This window comes from Petromyzon marinus, chromosome 26 (assembly GCF_048934315.1).
Source record: "Petromyzon marinus isolate PM22_M1 ecotype Great Lakes invasive population chromosome 26, UKy_Petmar_22M1.pri1.0, whole genome shotgun sequence".
NCBI classification, from domain to species: Eukaryota; Metazoa; Chordata; class Hyperoartia; order Petromyzontiformes; family Petromyzontidae; genus Petromyzon; species Petromyzon marinus.
In genome coordinates this window covers 5,557,654-5,572,375 of record NC_133692.1, presented here as the reverse complement: position 1 = coordinate 5,572,375, position 14,722 = coordinate 5,557,654, and the positions used below count along the sequence as shown (strand labels likewise).

Sequence of the window (14,722 nt, the reverse complement as noted above, 5' to 3'; positions counted from 1 at the left end):
GCAGTGTGATGGTAGTGGTGGTGGTGGTGGAACACAGCGTGGATGAGATGAAACAGTCAGTCCTCAACGTAAGTGGAGGACTCAATGAGTGAGATGCACAGGAAAACGTGGCAGTAGCGGTAGAAGAGCAATAAGGAGGCGAAGGACCGCAGTGAATGGGTGAGTGTTGGATCATCAAATGATAACGGTATCTGAGTGTTGAGTGTTTGTGGTGCCACACAGTAGGCTGGCTTAAGTGGCACTTGACCAGTTTTAGCTACAGCCAATAATTATACTGGATGTGGTGTGCAGGGTGCGGAATATATTTTCTGGCCCAGATTGACCTGGCTGAAATTGAGTCCTGTTACGAGCAACGGCCGTTGTGTTCTCTCTTTTTGCCACGAGAATTGCTGTCAAATCAAAATTGTGGACCGGTGGCGCAGTGGCTGGCGCACTGCGATATGTACCCAGTAGCCTCAGTTCGATGCCACGGCCATGGCCAACATCAGGGACGAGAGATATTTTAACCAGCCATGGTTACCCCCCGCACCAACCCGCACTGCCGCTGTGTGAGCTCACTCTGGAGCGGCGAGGTCGCTGAATGTTTACGACTGGACACATTGCGAAAGACCCAACGCAGAAGATCCCTGGGTTTGATCACACACGAAGCTCATGGTCATGGAAGATACGGATACCTGACGCACAAAATGGAAAATAAAAAAAACTCTCCAGGAGTGAGCGACTGTTGTCATCCAGAACAGACCATAAAATATATAACGACGCAATGCCCGATCCGCAAATACGAAGGAGATACATCACAGCGATACGGTCCGCTACTCCTGACGCGGTTATCTGGCTTGGCCACCTGAATGTGAAATTGTAGTCGATGCTCTGCATCTACATCAGCCGTGCGGAATTTTAAGACGAAGATTGGACACATCGCCACCTTGAGGCTGGGGGGGTAGCACAGCGCAAAGATTAATGGAGCAGCCCGACAATTGCTTGTTCACGGCACTGCTGGACGAAGCTCTTCCACTTTTAGACAGAGCTCGAGAGAGCCCATCTAGACCACATGAAGGCCTACTCTTCCTAAGGCATTGTGTAAGAGGCCGAAGTGCCCAGCCACACTTTATCCCACCGCATGCAACCTACCGCTAACCGGCCTGCAGAGCACCCATTCCTACTGCTGGGTGAGCAGAGGTGGCGGGGTTTTATTTAATAGAAAAAACGTGCCCCGTTGTTTCAACCGAGGCGAAAGCCTCCTGGCGTCTCCGCCAGTGTTGTCGGTCGTTCGATCGATCGTTACTGAACCCGCAACAGCCCTGAAACCCCTCCGTGTCAATCACGCTCGCAAACATTCACGAGGATGCTGCGACGCACGGGCGCTTCGTTCGCGTCTAGAATCGCGTTTCGGGCTCACGAGCGATCGCGCCTGCTGCAGTTAGGCACGGCCTGTCACGCGCCTGCCTGCCAACGTGTGTGCGTGTGACGGAGTGCCACAAATAGCTGCGAACATTTACGATGTATATTCAAAACAAAATCCCGCTGTGAGACGCGGAAAAAAGGAATAAACATTTAATTTATTTTTACGTTGTTACGTTTCAACATTTTCCGGCTTTGTTTGCCTTGGGCATGCTGTGCGGTTAAGTTACAATTACAAGTCGACGCTCTAAAAGATGACGCTTAATAACTTGTGACGGCGCAGATAGTCGATCGCTCGCTCTGGTGCTATGAGAGCCGAGCCTGACAGATGTTGACGAACCCTCCGATTATTTAAAACATTCCACGGGCAGGTTCACAAGAGGCACATATAGCGACAATTATATCCATGATTCACTTAGCAATTTCAAATTGTATCTTCATACTTGACAGGAGCAGGATCTGATTTTTAGGTGCCTTAACGCACGGTAAACAATACAAAATTAAACTTTTTTGTATGCATGAAAATTACACTTATCTTCTTTGGTTCTTTCGGTAAAGTCACGTAGAATGATAATAAAATAATAAATTGATCAAATAAAATAACACAATAATATTCTCACGACGTTTCGGCCACAACACAAGCGGCCTTCATCAGAACGAAAGAACCATCAGAACGAAAGAACCAAAGAAGATGAATCATTGCAGTCACGAAAGCTTTAAATCGAAAATTAAACTTATCATCAACGTCATCGCTTAAGTGAGCGGGTTGGCGCAACCTTGTTCGATAAAATGTGTAGGCAATCGGAATTTGTATTATTGGACAATTGTTAGAGTTTTAATTCAGTGAATCAAAATGCATGTCGCGTGTGGGTGGGGTCAAGTGTGGGCAGCTCCCTCATCTGACCAGGGTGGAATAGTCGACCAAATACCCTCCTAGAGGGGGCTCTCTATAAGGGGGGGGGCCCCAACCCATTCAGCAGTGCCGCGAGTAAAAAAATGTCAGCACCTCTTCTGAGACGTCTGGCCGGCGTGGAAGAGGAGGCCAAATATCCTCTCGGAAAGCGCTGTCTAGAGTTCCCTCTACTGGAGGCACTTGCGTCACCGGGTAGAACAAGCAACTGAAGGCCTGCGCCGCTACAGTAGTATTATTATTATTATTTGTTAAAAGACTTGTACCTAAAGCGCGCTGCTACTGTTAGAGCGACGCAGCGGTCGCCAGTGTGTGAAGGCAGGTAGCGTATGCCACAGCTCTGGATGCCTCCCGTTACAAGACCTCTCAGGCCACTGCACCCACTACCAGCCCCTCTCTCCTCCCCACCCCCCCCCCCCCCCCAACACGGCCAACAAACAATCGCTCCCCTCACGATGCCCTTCCCCTCTTCATTATCGTCATCAATATTTATGACGGGAAAACGATCAAGAATAAAAAAAAATAAACAATTCGCCCGCATGCCTGCCCGCAAACTCCTGAAGGGTAGCCAAACGCAGGAGCGACAGTATAAAACTCACACCATCTGGACCCTCGCTTTCATTATTTCATTTCCCCACTCTCGTGTTACGCTTAACACCGGTCAGCTGGCTGAGAAGGGATTGTGAGAGAGAGAGGGGGCGGCTGACAAAGGGGCACTGCTTGTGAGGACCCCAAAAGTTGGGGTGGGCGTCCGTGCGTGGGTGCGTGTGGGCAGCGGTGGCGAAACTCCCGGCCGGCCCGCCAACACCAGGGACGATTATCTGAAACGGTTCTGGGCCTCGCCTAGGTCGACTCAGTCTCAAATGAGTGCTTGGCGAGATGTGTAAATATCGCCACGCGGGAGACAAAAGGGGGCCGGACGTGGTGCTGGCCACCTACTCCTCGTGTGCGCAGTTTTGGCCTTTATAGGTGCTCCCAAACAGAACCTGTCCCAACAGTCTGTTAAGGCTACACGGGGGGATTTGTCTTTGTCTTTTCTCCTCAATGTGCACCTAGCCTGGTACAACGCCGTGGGGACGTCACCGGCACTTAGTGACGAACGCCCGTTTATTGTTGTGCTAGTGTCCTCGGGGAGGGGTGGTGTCGCGGCTAGCGCACTTCGCCACGAACCCGGCGACCCGGGGTGGATTCCCGCTCGCGACCAATAACATTGGGCCAATATTTGATCCGGTCCTGGGTCTCCCCTAGGTTGGCTCAGCCTTAAAATGAGTACCTGATTCGGTGGTGTGTAAACATCAGCACCGGGGAGACGAAGGCGGACAGGCGTCGTGCTGCCCACACCACTCGCTTTTACACCTTGTCACCTTCATAGCTGCTCATGAAACAGCACTTGCCACCGATATTCAATATAGGGGCTACATTGGAGATCTATTTGTGCAATCTTCCACTCACTCACCGCCATTCCACCTCTTCAGCCGCTCAGATATTCCTGACATCCTCACTCATCGCGAGTTGCCACCCACAGCCCACCCTTTAGACTCTGACATCCCTGGGATTTGATCCCAACACGGAAACGAGCGTTATAATAAATCGTAATCCACGAGCAGCGGTAATAATTCAGACCCTCACTCATTAACAATGGGTTTGATGAGAGGTGGGGGGGGGGGGGTATAATGATGTTTTTAAATAGAATAATTCTCAAAAACACGGCCCAGGATATGCAATACTTTTTCAAAAGCCTTCACAAAGTCTTTTCAATATCTGACAAAGTTGAGAAACCTTGCCTGAAACAGTGCAGGGTTGTTAAAGACTTTCATACACAAAAAACTCCTCCAAGCCTCTTTCGTATTCGTCTCAGAGCACATTCACCTTCGGCGGGGCACACGTCTCGCTCGACGACCCGCAATTACCGTGCCATCTTCAAAAGAAAACCGCTGAATTTCTCCTAACCCTTCGGCTTCTCAACGTCTCACCTTAAACAAAAAAAATATAATTTGCGCAGCACCGCTGTTTTTTTTTACACTCGGTCCTTTTTAATAAATGTGAATATAAATAAATATTAAACGGCCTGCGACCCGGAGAGAGCGCGTGGTCACAAACGTTCTAATCTTCGGTTCGCGCGGTCACCCGGTGCTGAATCTGGCACGACGGTGGTCCCACAACCACACCCCCTCCCCCCAAAATCAACCTCCGCCAAAACCAACCGCGTGCCCTCCTCTCTCTCTCTCTCCGGACCGCGCCCACGATGGCAACGAGTTTGACAGAGAGAGAGAAAGAGGGCCCTTCAGCCTTACAGCCCCCTGATTCTTAGAATCACACGTGCCATCCTCCCCCTCCACCCCCTACCCCCCCCCCACGTCTCCACTGTTTTTTTCCGAATTCAATCCGTGGGGATTGCTGCCACGGTCGGTGTGAAGGTGAAGCGCGCGGGACACGTGATCCAGAGGTCGACCGTTCGAGTCGTTCTCTAGGCGCGGCTTGTGGATACAATGTCTCTAGTTTGTAAAATCTTCCCCCCCAGGCCACGCGTCCTCGCAGGAAGCATAAATGTGTGAATGTTGGCGCTGTGGATGTAGAGTAAATAGTCATTTGAGAGGCACAAAATCATGCTCGGATTGTGCTTAAAACATCTCCAATGCGCATTGCTATTTCATCTCCCGTTGTACATCGCTCCCCCGCACTCCCACCTCTTCCAAGAGATTTGAACATTGTGGAAGAGTAGCCCCAACAAAACCATTCGAGAGGTTCCTCTCTAGATCTAACCTCGAGCGGATGCCCTTGTGCCGGCAGCGACGTGAGCAAGGCACATTCAGGGCTGCACCTTTACCATTACCAATGAAACCCATTCGGTAACGACGGGATGGAAAGACGGGATATCTGTATGTATGTTGAACTTCTTTCGCACCGTACGTAGCCGACCGTGTTAAGCGGAGGTGACAACAGTGATGCTTATAATGATAACAATCATGATACGGATCTTTCTGATAATGATGATGTTGACGCAGACAACAACGATGATGATATTGATTAAACTGATCATTGTGCTTCGGCACAAACGAAACACAAAACAACAGTTTTAACGAAATTCGTTTTCAATCTAGATTTCAAAGTGCATAGCTCCAGTGGCTTCCTAATACCGGACGGAAGAGCGTTCCAGACGGCAGCAGAAGCACATGTCCAAACGTGACTCGGTGCGTGGAATCTTTGGCGAATGCGCGATCGCGTTGCGCGCTTGCCGGCTAGCTCACGCGAGCCGTGCGCCCGTGCGCGTGTGTGTGGTGCGTGAAAATCTATCTCGGTTTTTTTTCCTTTATTTTTTTTTTGGAAGCGAGGAGCTTGTTTTGTCGGGTGCCAGGCATTACGGCCGTATCGCAACGGCTCTATAAATTCTTCGGCTCGGCTGCACCTTGGGATAATGAGGTCACAACACTCGGCTAGGTTTAACGCCACCTGCGCTCACTCACCCGAGCAATTAATTGCGACTGAAAATGAAGCTCATAATTTGCCAAGCAGCAAAATAGATTTTTTTCTGTCTTTCTTTCTTTCTTTCGTTCTGAGAGGTCCTTCCTATGCGTGGGTGGGGTGGATTGGTGGGTGGCGACTTAATCCCCGAGGCGAGAGATATGCGCAGTGCGTGGTGCGTGCGTGCACAAACGTGCATATGAGTTACAAAAATGGACAAAAAATAAAACCTTCACTTTGGCACCGTGATCACGAGATCTGGGCGTGACAGGTTGAATTCCAGCTTTCGCTCGTAACAATCCATTGCTCCCCGATGTCGAAAAGGCTGCGGCGCTCCCCGTTATAACATTATCCATCAGGTGCGAGTCACGGGTCATTAAGATGCTTTGATTTGAGACATCTTTCTTGCTTTATCGCACTTAGCCGGCGGTTTGCTCTGCCAGAACATTCGGCTCACGACGTCGCCTTCCTCGGCGGGAGAAGCACGGCTCTTGATCCTCCCCCCCTCCCCCGACTCGTTAGCGTCCCAGCGCGCGGCGGCGGGAGTCACGTGCTGCAAGTCGAAATCCCGGATTTCGGGATAATCCACTCCTCCCCCTTGAGGTGTTCACGTAGGGCAAATGAGAGCCCTGGACATTGGTGTTTCGTTGATAATTGGCAGAGAAAATACTTTGCCATGTTTGTCTTTTTTTAATTACTGTTAATTTAGTGCACCGTTTTAAATGCTTGAAAGTTCAGGACCGCTACCCCCCCCCCACACCACCCCCCACCCCCCCCCCCCCCCCAGTTGGAAGGTTTCTAAATCCACCTATTAATGAAACACGTTTTTCAAAAGTGCTTCAGTATGACTGGCTCCTTCCCTGTCGCGTTACCTTAATGTGCACGTACAGCCCCTTTTGGGTCAATAAAGTGCAGGGTGAGGGCCAAACAACGCCTCCGATCCGCTTGGAAAGCCGTTATTCAACTACACTTCGCCCCGCTCGTCAGCGCGGGTTGGTGAAGGCGGGGAGCATTGAGGTACAGCACAACATTTCCTGCGCAGCCGTCTGCTGGCGACGGCGTAGCAAGATGTGTGTACGCGGTGGTCCCCGGTGCAAAGCGCTATCCAGGCTCAGGACTGCTTGCTTTGCTTCTAAGATCGGAAAATATTTGGTCATCACCTCCGATTAGCACGGTGGGCTGCGAACGGTGCGACAGAAGTTCAACACACATACATCACCGGTGCAAAACTCTAAAAAGCAGCCCAATTCAACAAAACAAAATCCATGTTAATGAACGTGGAAGCCAATTCTCGCAACACCCCTCACTCGCTACCAACCACGCGCGTGCAGCTCCAAATCTCCCAAATATGGAAATGACTCACCATAACGCTCAATTAGGAAATACATTGCAGAGCGACGTTGCCCACCTGCCGCTAATTGTAGGCGCACTCTTAGATTCGGGGCTGCATCCGTTTCATGCCGCGCAGGCCACGGGGGAAGGGCGGAGGGGGGGGGTCCCCTTGGCTAGACGGCAGTGAGCAAGGCATCGGCATCGTCGAGATGGACATCGTGATGCGATGTCACGTTCGTTCGACGCTTCAAAACACCGAGGAGGTTACGCGACGTCCCCCCCCCACTCGTCGGTGCCGGTCACTCCCCTTCGGTCGCCGAATCGGCACGGCGGCACCACCCGCGTCAAAGCGCTCGGGGCGGGCTGGCGGCTCTCACTCGCCCCGTGCAGGTGGCGAGCGAATCGCGCCCACCCCCGCCCACACCGAACCGTCCGTCACACCCAGGCCCCGCGGGCGGCAACAAAAGGCCGGGGCGATGGAGAGGTCGGATCGGTGCCTCTTGGGTGGGCATTGAAGGGTGCAACGGGGGGTGGGCAGGATTGCTAAACTCGTGGGCAGGCGCCAGAAATAATGTATCTGTCTTTGTGCTCCATTCTACTCCTCCTCCTCTCGGTCCTTTCCAAATGTTGTTATGGTTATTGTTGTTGTTATCATTATTGTTGTTGTTATATTTCCGATTTATTCTCGGACGCACGGCTGGTTGCTGTAATGGTTATACATTTTATCGTGATCGCTGCGTTCTAATTAATGTTTTTTTTTTTCTTATCGTATGCACTTTCGTTTTAATAACGCTCACAAACGCACACGCGCATACACCCGCAACCTACATACATACACGCCGCGCACGCACGCATTCACACACACACACGTGCGTCTAGATGCCGAGGATCCCGGGCCGTCCGACTTCCTGGAGATTGTCGTCGCTCCGAGGAACATGAGCGTCGTCGCTGGAGCTGGCGAAGTGTCACTCGAGTGTGTTCCCTACGCACGGTGAGCCGAGCACCACCCCGTAGATTGACTGGTCACGCATTCGTTCGTTCGTTTGCCTGTTTGTTTCCATACTCCCTATCCCCGGGGCCACGTGGCTCACAAGTCAAGAGTGCTGAGCCCAGCACCGCTGAGATGCTGGGTTCAAATCTATAACTCGGCCGCCCGTGATTGCTACCGGGTTCTGAAGATGCATTGATTTGAATGATGGCCATCACGTTAATTTTGGTTCACCACTCGCCGGTGTTGCTGTCCTGTCAAACAATGCTCTCATATTTAAAACTTTTTTTTTTACCAGGTAAGACCCATTGAGCTACATAGCTTTTTTGCAGAAGCGACCTGGCCACAAGTGATATCCCAACGAAGTGGATTATCACGTAGCAATATATAACAGCCAAATACTATAGGCGCATATGTCTAAATGTGGAGAGAAAAAAAAAACTTTCGTACTCAGGAGAGAGGAAAAAAACACGCAATCACGGGGAGAGGGACATGCAAACTCCCAATATGCAGGCCTCAGGGTCGGGATCGAACCCACGACCTCCTGCATACGTACCTAGCGAGGTAGCTAACACCTCGCACCGGGGCACCATGCCGAGAGAGTAGGGAATCGTTGACCCCATACTGTGTGGAACAGAAGTAGCCTTGAAATAGCCGCTTCCACGGGCCCTTCTCTCACACAGGATTGCATTGCTCTACGAGATCTACAAACACAGACACAATTTCAACCGAGAAGATGGTTTCAAATTAAGCAACCATTGGAAAGATGTTCTAAATCGAACCAAACATTAAACTAATTTTCAATGGTACAGTATATTTTTCAAGTAGTGGTACCCCAAACTTTCGCAGCTCTTAAATTCCCTTTTCACACCATCAATAGGTAAACTCCCCCCCCCCCCCCGCGCCAACCGGCATGTTCACCCGCATGTACACCACCTGTACACCGTTCATCATGCTAAGTCGGCCAATCAAATGCTAATTTGTATGCTAATTCCTTTGTCAAGGCACCTTGTTTCCTCGCGCACAGCTTAAAGGTCGCGGTCTGAGCGTGGCTGTGTTTCACTCCAGCGCTGTCCTCGAGACAGCCTGATCCCTTCACCCGATGACGGCCGCTTGTGTTGTGGCCGAAACGTCGTGAATTTTGTTGTTTTATCTTTTTACCTACGTGACTTTACCGAATAGAACCAAAGAGTATGGATCCTTGCAGTCACGAAAGCTTCAAATCTAGAATAAAGAGAAAGCCCTGGTTCTCAGCGATCGGTGCGCAGCGTCCTGCGAGCCCCCGAATCGCCAAGGCTGTCCGTAAATCCCGTTAAACATCCTCAGTTGCAGTTTCATTCTCCTTCACGAGAATCCACCCCCCCCCCTTTCTCCCCCCACCCCCCCCCCCCCCGTCCGCGGCTTTATAAACTCCGAGCTCTGCGTTCACAAACCACGACGGGGGGGGGGGGTCTGAAATTCCGCCGCCTGTTCGAATGCGCTGCGGAGGTTGGGGGGGGGGTCCTAGGTCCTACGCTCGTGATACTAATTAAAATCCATCTTCGCCATCGTTCCGTGGTGTCTAGGGTTCTGATGATGGCGAGACCAATCCGCTGCGCCGTGCTATTGTTATGTCTGCTTCCGCTGGGCCGGTCGGCCACCGCCAAATGAATAGCAATGAATGGGAACGCCCCCCCCCCCCCCCCCCTCCATTATTTATTCGTAATTTCAAACAACGGGCGCGCCGCTGTGAGAAAGTGCTGGAGTGCGTAAAACCTTCTATGCTGCGGCCAGCCCGCAAAAAATAAAGACGCACCACGGTAATAGTCATTAAATATGCATGCAAACCATCTCCGCTCATTAAATTATTTCAACGTTTTACACGAATGCGATTTTTTTTACGCTTTGTCGAATGCCTGCGAAAAATTGTGTCAGCATCGTGGGGGGGGGGGGGTGGGAGGTCCCCCCTTTTTTTCCCCTAGCCAACGGGAAGGCACCATATGGGCAACGGGCGTCACTCTAATTGCTTGCCAGAAACTCTTGACATCCAAAATGCATGCGCCCGGGCATTTCTCTCTGCGGCGGCGGTAATCTCCCAGAAAGCGCTCGCGCGCCCTTAAATCTCTTCGCCGGTGACTTCTCTCCCGTCGAGAAGAAATTCTTGGATCTGGCGGCCGAGCGGAAGAGAACGGCGCGCGCCGAGGCTAATGGACTCGCGCGATCGAGTCGGCGCTCGTTACCGTGAGCTGTCGTGCGATCTGATCATGTGATTACGCGGGAGAGCGAATTGTTTTATTTATTTCATGTACGTTTTTATTGATTTTCTGTTTAGATTTTTCTTTGGTGGGGTGGGGGGGGCGGAGGTGGGGGGGGGGGCGGGTACGGGTTTTCGCGGGGCAAGTGGAGGAGAGACAGGAGCTAAGCAGTGAGCTCCCGTGTTTCACCCTGGGCTTTGCGTCCCTCGGATCTCTGCTGACGTTTGGCAAGAAGAGAATGCGCGCCCGTTCACAAAACTTCGGGGGCAAATACAGCGATTCGACACGCTGGGTTTTGCGACGCTGGAAGTAAAATAAACAGGTTTTTTTTTTTTTAACGACACGCACCCAGGATCTGGCCAAAGTAAGGGAGCGAGGCTAGCCGTCAGTCGCGAATGATATCTGAACCGGTACGGGAGTGACGCCTCTTCGCCAACTGGTACTGACTGCAGCGTGGTGAAGTGTGGCCAAACTAACCCCATTACCGCTAAAGCAGGGGGAGCCCTTCATGTAGCAGTTGATTGACAAGGGAAAATGTGACATTTATTATTATTTGTATGACACTAACCACCACACACGACCTGGGGACAGCAAATCAGCGCGTCCCTTGTGGCGAGGTAAAGCGTGCGTACTCCCACATCTTCCAAGACGTCTGAGCAGCATGGAAAAGTAAGTAAAACATATCCTTCATGCAGCGGGGGCCTCTCTGAAGCTCCCTTTAGCAGGGAAGCCCTTCTGCCAGCAGTGTCGTGAGCGAGCAGTTGCGGGGCTGCACCTTTACCCTTTAAAAAGCTTTTTTTTTAACTCACTCGCCCCCATCGCTCTGTGTGCCCCCTCCCACCGGCCGTCAACCGCCAGGCCACTGGATCGAGTGACCGTCACGTGGAGGCACAACGGTGGCCCCGCCATCACGTCCGGCGTCGGCGATTTCGGCCGCCGCCTCACCGTCACGTCCCCCTCCCCAGCCGACGCGGGCCGCTACGACTGCGAGGTGACGCTGGGCCCGAGGGGCCCGGCGGCCTCCGGCGGGGCCGGCGCGGCGGCCGGAGTGGCCGCGGCGGCGCACCCTGCTGTCCGCTCGGCATACCTCACCGTGCTGGGTGAGTCTCGCGGCTTGCTACCTGCCCTGGTTTCGCCAGAGTTGTTCACTCCTCTGCTTTGAGGAAGACCCATTGGCCGAAATGTCACCGATAATAGACTTTTTCCTCTTTCATCATCATTATTGCAGTTTCAGTTTTTTTTTTTTGGTATAGCCCTGTGAGCCATTCGGCTCTTGAATCGGGTGCAACCACAAAAAAACAAAAAAACAAAAACACGAACAAGAAAAACATCTTAAAGTGACTATGTGACTGTGCAAATAGAAAATACATGGAAAAAAACAGCAAAATATTCCTGAAAAAAAGCACCGTACAATAACGCTGTGTGCAAAAAATCCCAGTGGGATGCAAGTCAAACAACAACAACAACAACCACAAGACAACTTAGATTAAGGCCATCAGTCTAACTCCGTACTACAACAAAACAAACATGTCCAAACCAAAAAACTTTTCGAAATCACCAAAAAATAAAGCCATAATTGCAACGTAATAGTGACCATAGGGACTGTGACCGAATTTTTACAATAAACTACATAAATAACATGTAACACCAAATCCTAGAGCCATAGCTGGCTTCATGAGTTACTCCACAACAATAGAAGCATCAGTCGGAGTATCATGTTTTTCAATGTACCTTTAAGATCAGCACGCTAAATCAAAATACAGATAATACTTTGCAGCGTCATCCGGAGCGAAACATTTTATTTTATTTCACGCCAATGAATAGCAGTGGCAGCTAGGGGTGTACAACTCCTCTAGAGCAGTTTTGAGAGAAGCTCTCATTGGTAGCGATTCAAGTTGCAGTTTATTGCCAATAGCATTCCAGACCCTGGGGGCATCAATAGCAAAGGCCCTTCCTCCAGTTTTTGTACGTCAATAGGGAATGTGAAGCTGGTAAATGAGCGAAGACCTGAGGTCAAATTTGTTCTTTGAAACAGAGAGGAGATCCAGCAGGTAGTCTGCGGATTTTTTTTAAGTAAGTCGTGAATAAATAAGATCTGGTGCACAAGCCGTCGAACCTTAAGAGATGTTAATTTTGACCCAATGTAGAGATCACAGTGGTGAGTCCTATGTGGGCAGTTCAATGTAAATCTTAAGGCCGAGTGATAGATGGAATCAAGCTTCTTCAGTACAGTACTTGGGGCTGATTTATACACGATGTCACAGTAGTCAAGTAGAGGCAGTATGGTAGCTTTTATCAATTCCAAACGGAACATTGGGGGGAAGAAGTGCTTGTGTTGATACAGAAAACAATTTTTATTTTTGTCTTTTTACCAATATAATCAATGTGATCTTCAAAATTCAGTTTTTAATCCAGGATGACCCCAAGATACTTATAGATCTTGACTTGCTCTATTTGATAATTATTTAAGGAATGTAATTGGGGAAAAATAACTTCCTGCTTTAGTCCTGGTGATAAGCAGAGCACCTTGGATTTGGAGGTATTCAGGACTAGTTTAAGAGCAACTAGCTGAAGTTGTAGTTTGAGGAAATCATCCTGTAGCTAAGCAATCACGTCATCCGGAGAGCAGCCAGCAGTAATCAGTATCGTGTCATCTGCAAAAAGATTTACCCTGGAATGATCCAGGTCAGTGCCCAAGTCATTGACATAAAGAGAGAATAAAAGGAGGCCGAGGATGGAACCCTCTGGAACCCCTTTTGTTATCTTAACACTGTTTGACCTCCAACCATCTGTGAATACAGTTTGGGTGCGAGTAAAAAGGGTAATTTTGGAACCATTTTACTGCGTTTTCGGAAAAACCGAGGCATATTAGTTTACTAAGCGGGGTGTTGTGGTCTACTGTATCAAAAGCTTTGGACAGGTCTAGAAAAAGACAGGCACAGTACTGCTTATTATCAAGGCTACTGTAAATGTGATTCAGAGAGTCTAATGCAGCAGACGTGGTGCTGTATTTTTTGGGAATCCACATTGTTTTAGATGTAGTAGATTGTTGGTGGACAGGAAACTGATAATTTGGAAGGTCAATAATTTTTCAAAAGTTTTCATCAACGGGGACAAAATTGAGATAGGTCGGTAGTTATTTGGATCATCTTTAGGGCCCCCTTTGTGAAGTGGACGGACATAGGAATGTTTCCAGTCTAGAGGAACTGATGCTTCTATGATGGACAGGTTGAAAATATGGGCTATAGGTTTGTATGTTAGGTGACCAACAGTTAGTACAGCAAAGACGGGAATACTATCTCCTCCGGTAGAGGAGGGCCCTTTGAGGTAGGACAGTTGTTTCAGAACATTACTTTCATGGATTGGCTGGAAACTAAATTCGTTTAATGTTTGGACAGGGGTGTAGGAATTTGCATGAGCAGGGGTGACTCCCAATGCATTATCAAAAAGATTACCAGCTTCAGAAAAATGAAGGTTAAAATTGTCAACTATTTTTTTGGGATCTGAAAAATATTCCCGATTTCGGTTAAGCTCAACGGGCAGATTGTCTGTTTTGGATGCCTTTACGATACATTTGATTGTTTTCCAGAAAATCATGGCATTTCAATGTGATTCCAGGAGAGTGGAGGAAAATTAAGCATTTTTTGCATGCCGTATTTTTTTGACGCATCTATTCCTTAAAATCCTGTATTCTAGCCGGTCATTGGCCAAATTACCTTTCTGAGCACATGCCCAAGCCTTGTCCCTAGTTTTCATGAGCTTTGCAATCAAAGGATCAGACCATGGTGGGCGGTTGCCTTTAGTTTTAAATCTAACCAACGGAGCATGTTTGTTAAGAATTTGGAGAAACGTGTACCTGAAGGTCTCCCAAGCCGTAGTCAGGTTGGGTATATCACAGACCTTGTCGATATCCGAGTGAAGCACATCATTAGTAAATGCCTGAGTGCTGAATCTCATAGAGTGCTTCTCAACCAATTTAGGGGGGGCTTTGGGTCTGGCTGATGATCTCAACCCAAAAATGAAGGAGTGATCACTAAAGTTATTACCCAGAACACCAGTCAGTGTGAAATTGTGAGGGGCATTTGTCAATAGGACGTCAAGCAGAGATGACTGTCCCGGATTATTTAGGTTGGGTCTTGTTGGGACATTTATTAATTGAAACAGATTAAATTCATCTGTAAAATTTGTGGCCACGGCCGGCGGGTTTAGCCAATTCCAATTTCGATCACCCACTAAAACTATTTCACTTTTAGGGAGGCCCCCAAAAAGCTCTCTCAGTGCAGATGCAGCTTCAACATCATTCCCACTAGGTGGTCGATAGCAGCACACTACCAATATCTGTTGATTATTTGGGAGAATTAATAATGAGAGCCAGACCTTCAAAGCAACATTTTT

General features: G+C 49.4%; 1 protein-coding gene across 1 annotated transcript in view; it reads left to right on the top strand.

The window, feature by feature from the left end:
* Nucleotides 1-14,722, top strand: part of LOC116946075 (protein sidekick-2-like) — a 494,081-nt gene that overhangs the window by 315,792 nt on the left and 163,567 nt on the right. Inside the window, 2 exon segments of the mRNA XM_076069895.1 lie at nucleotides 7,985-8,096; nucleotides 11,186-11,427. Coding sequence (XP_075926010.1) covers nucleotides 7,985-8,096; nucleotides 11,186-11,427 — 354 coding nt within the window.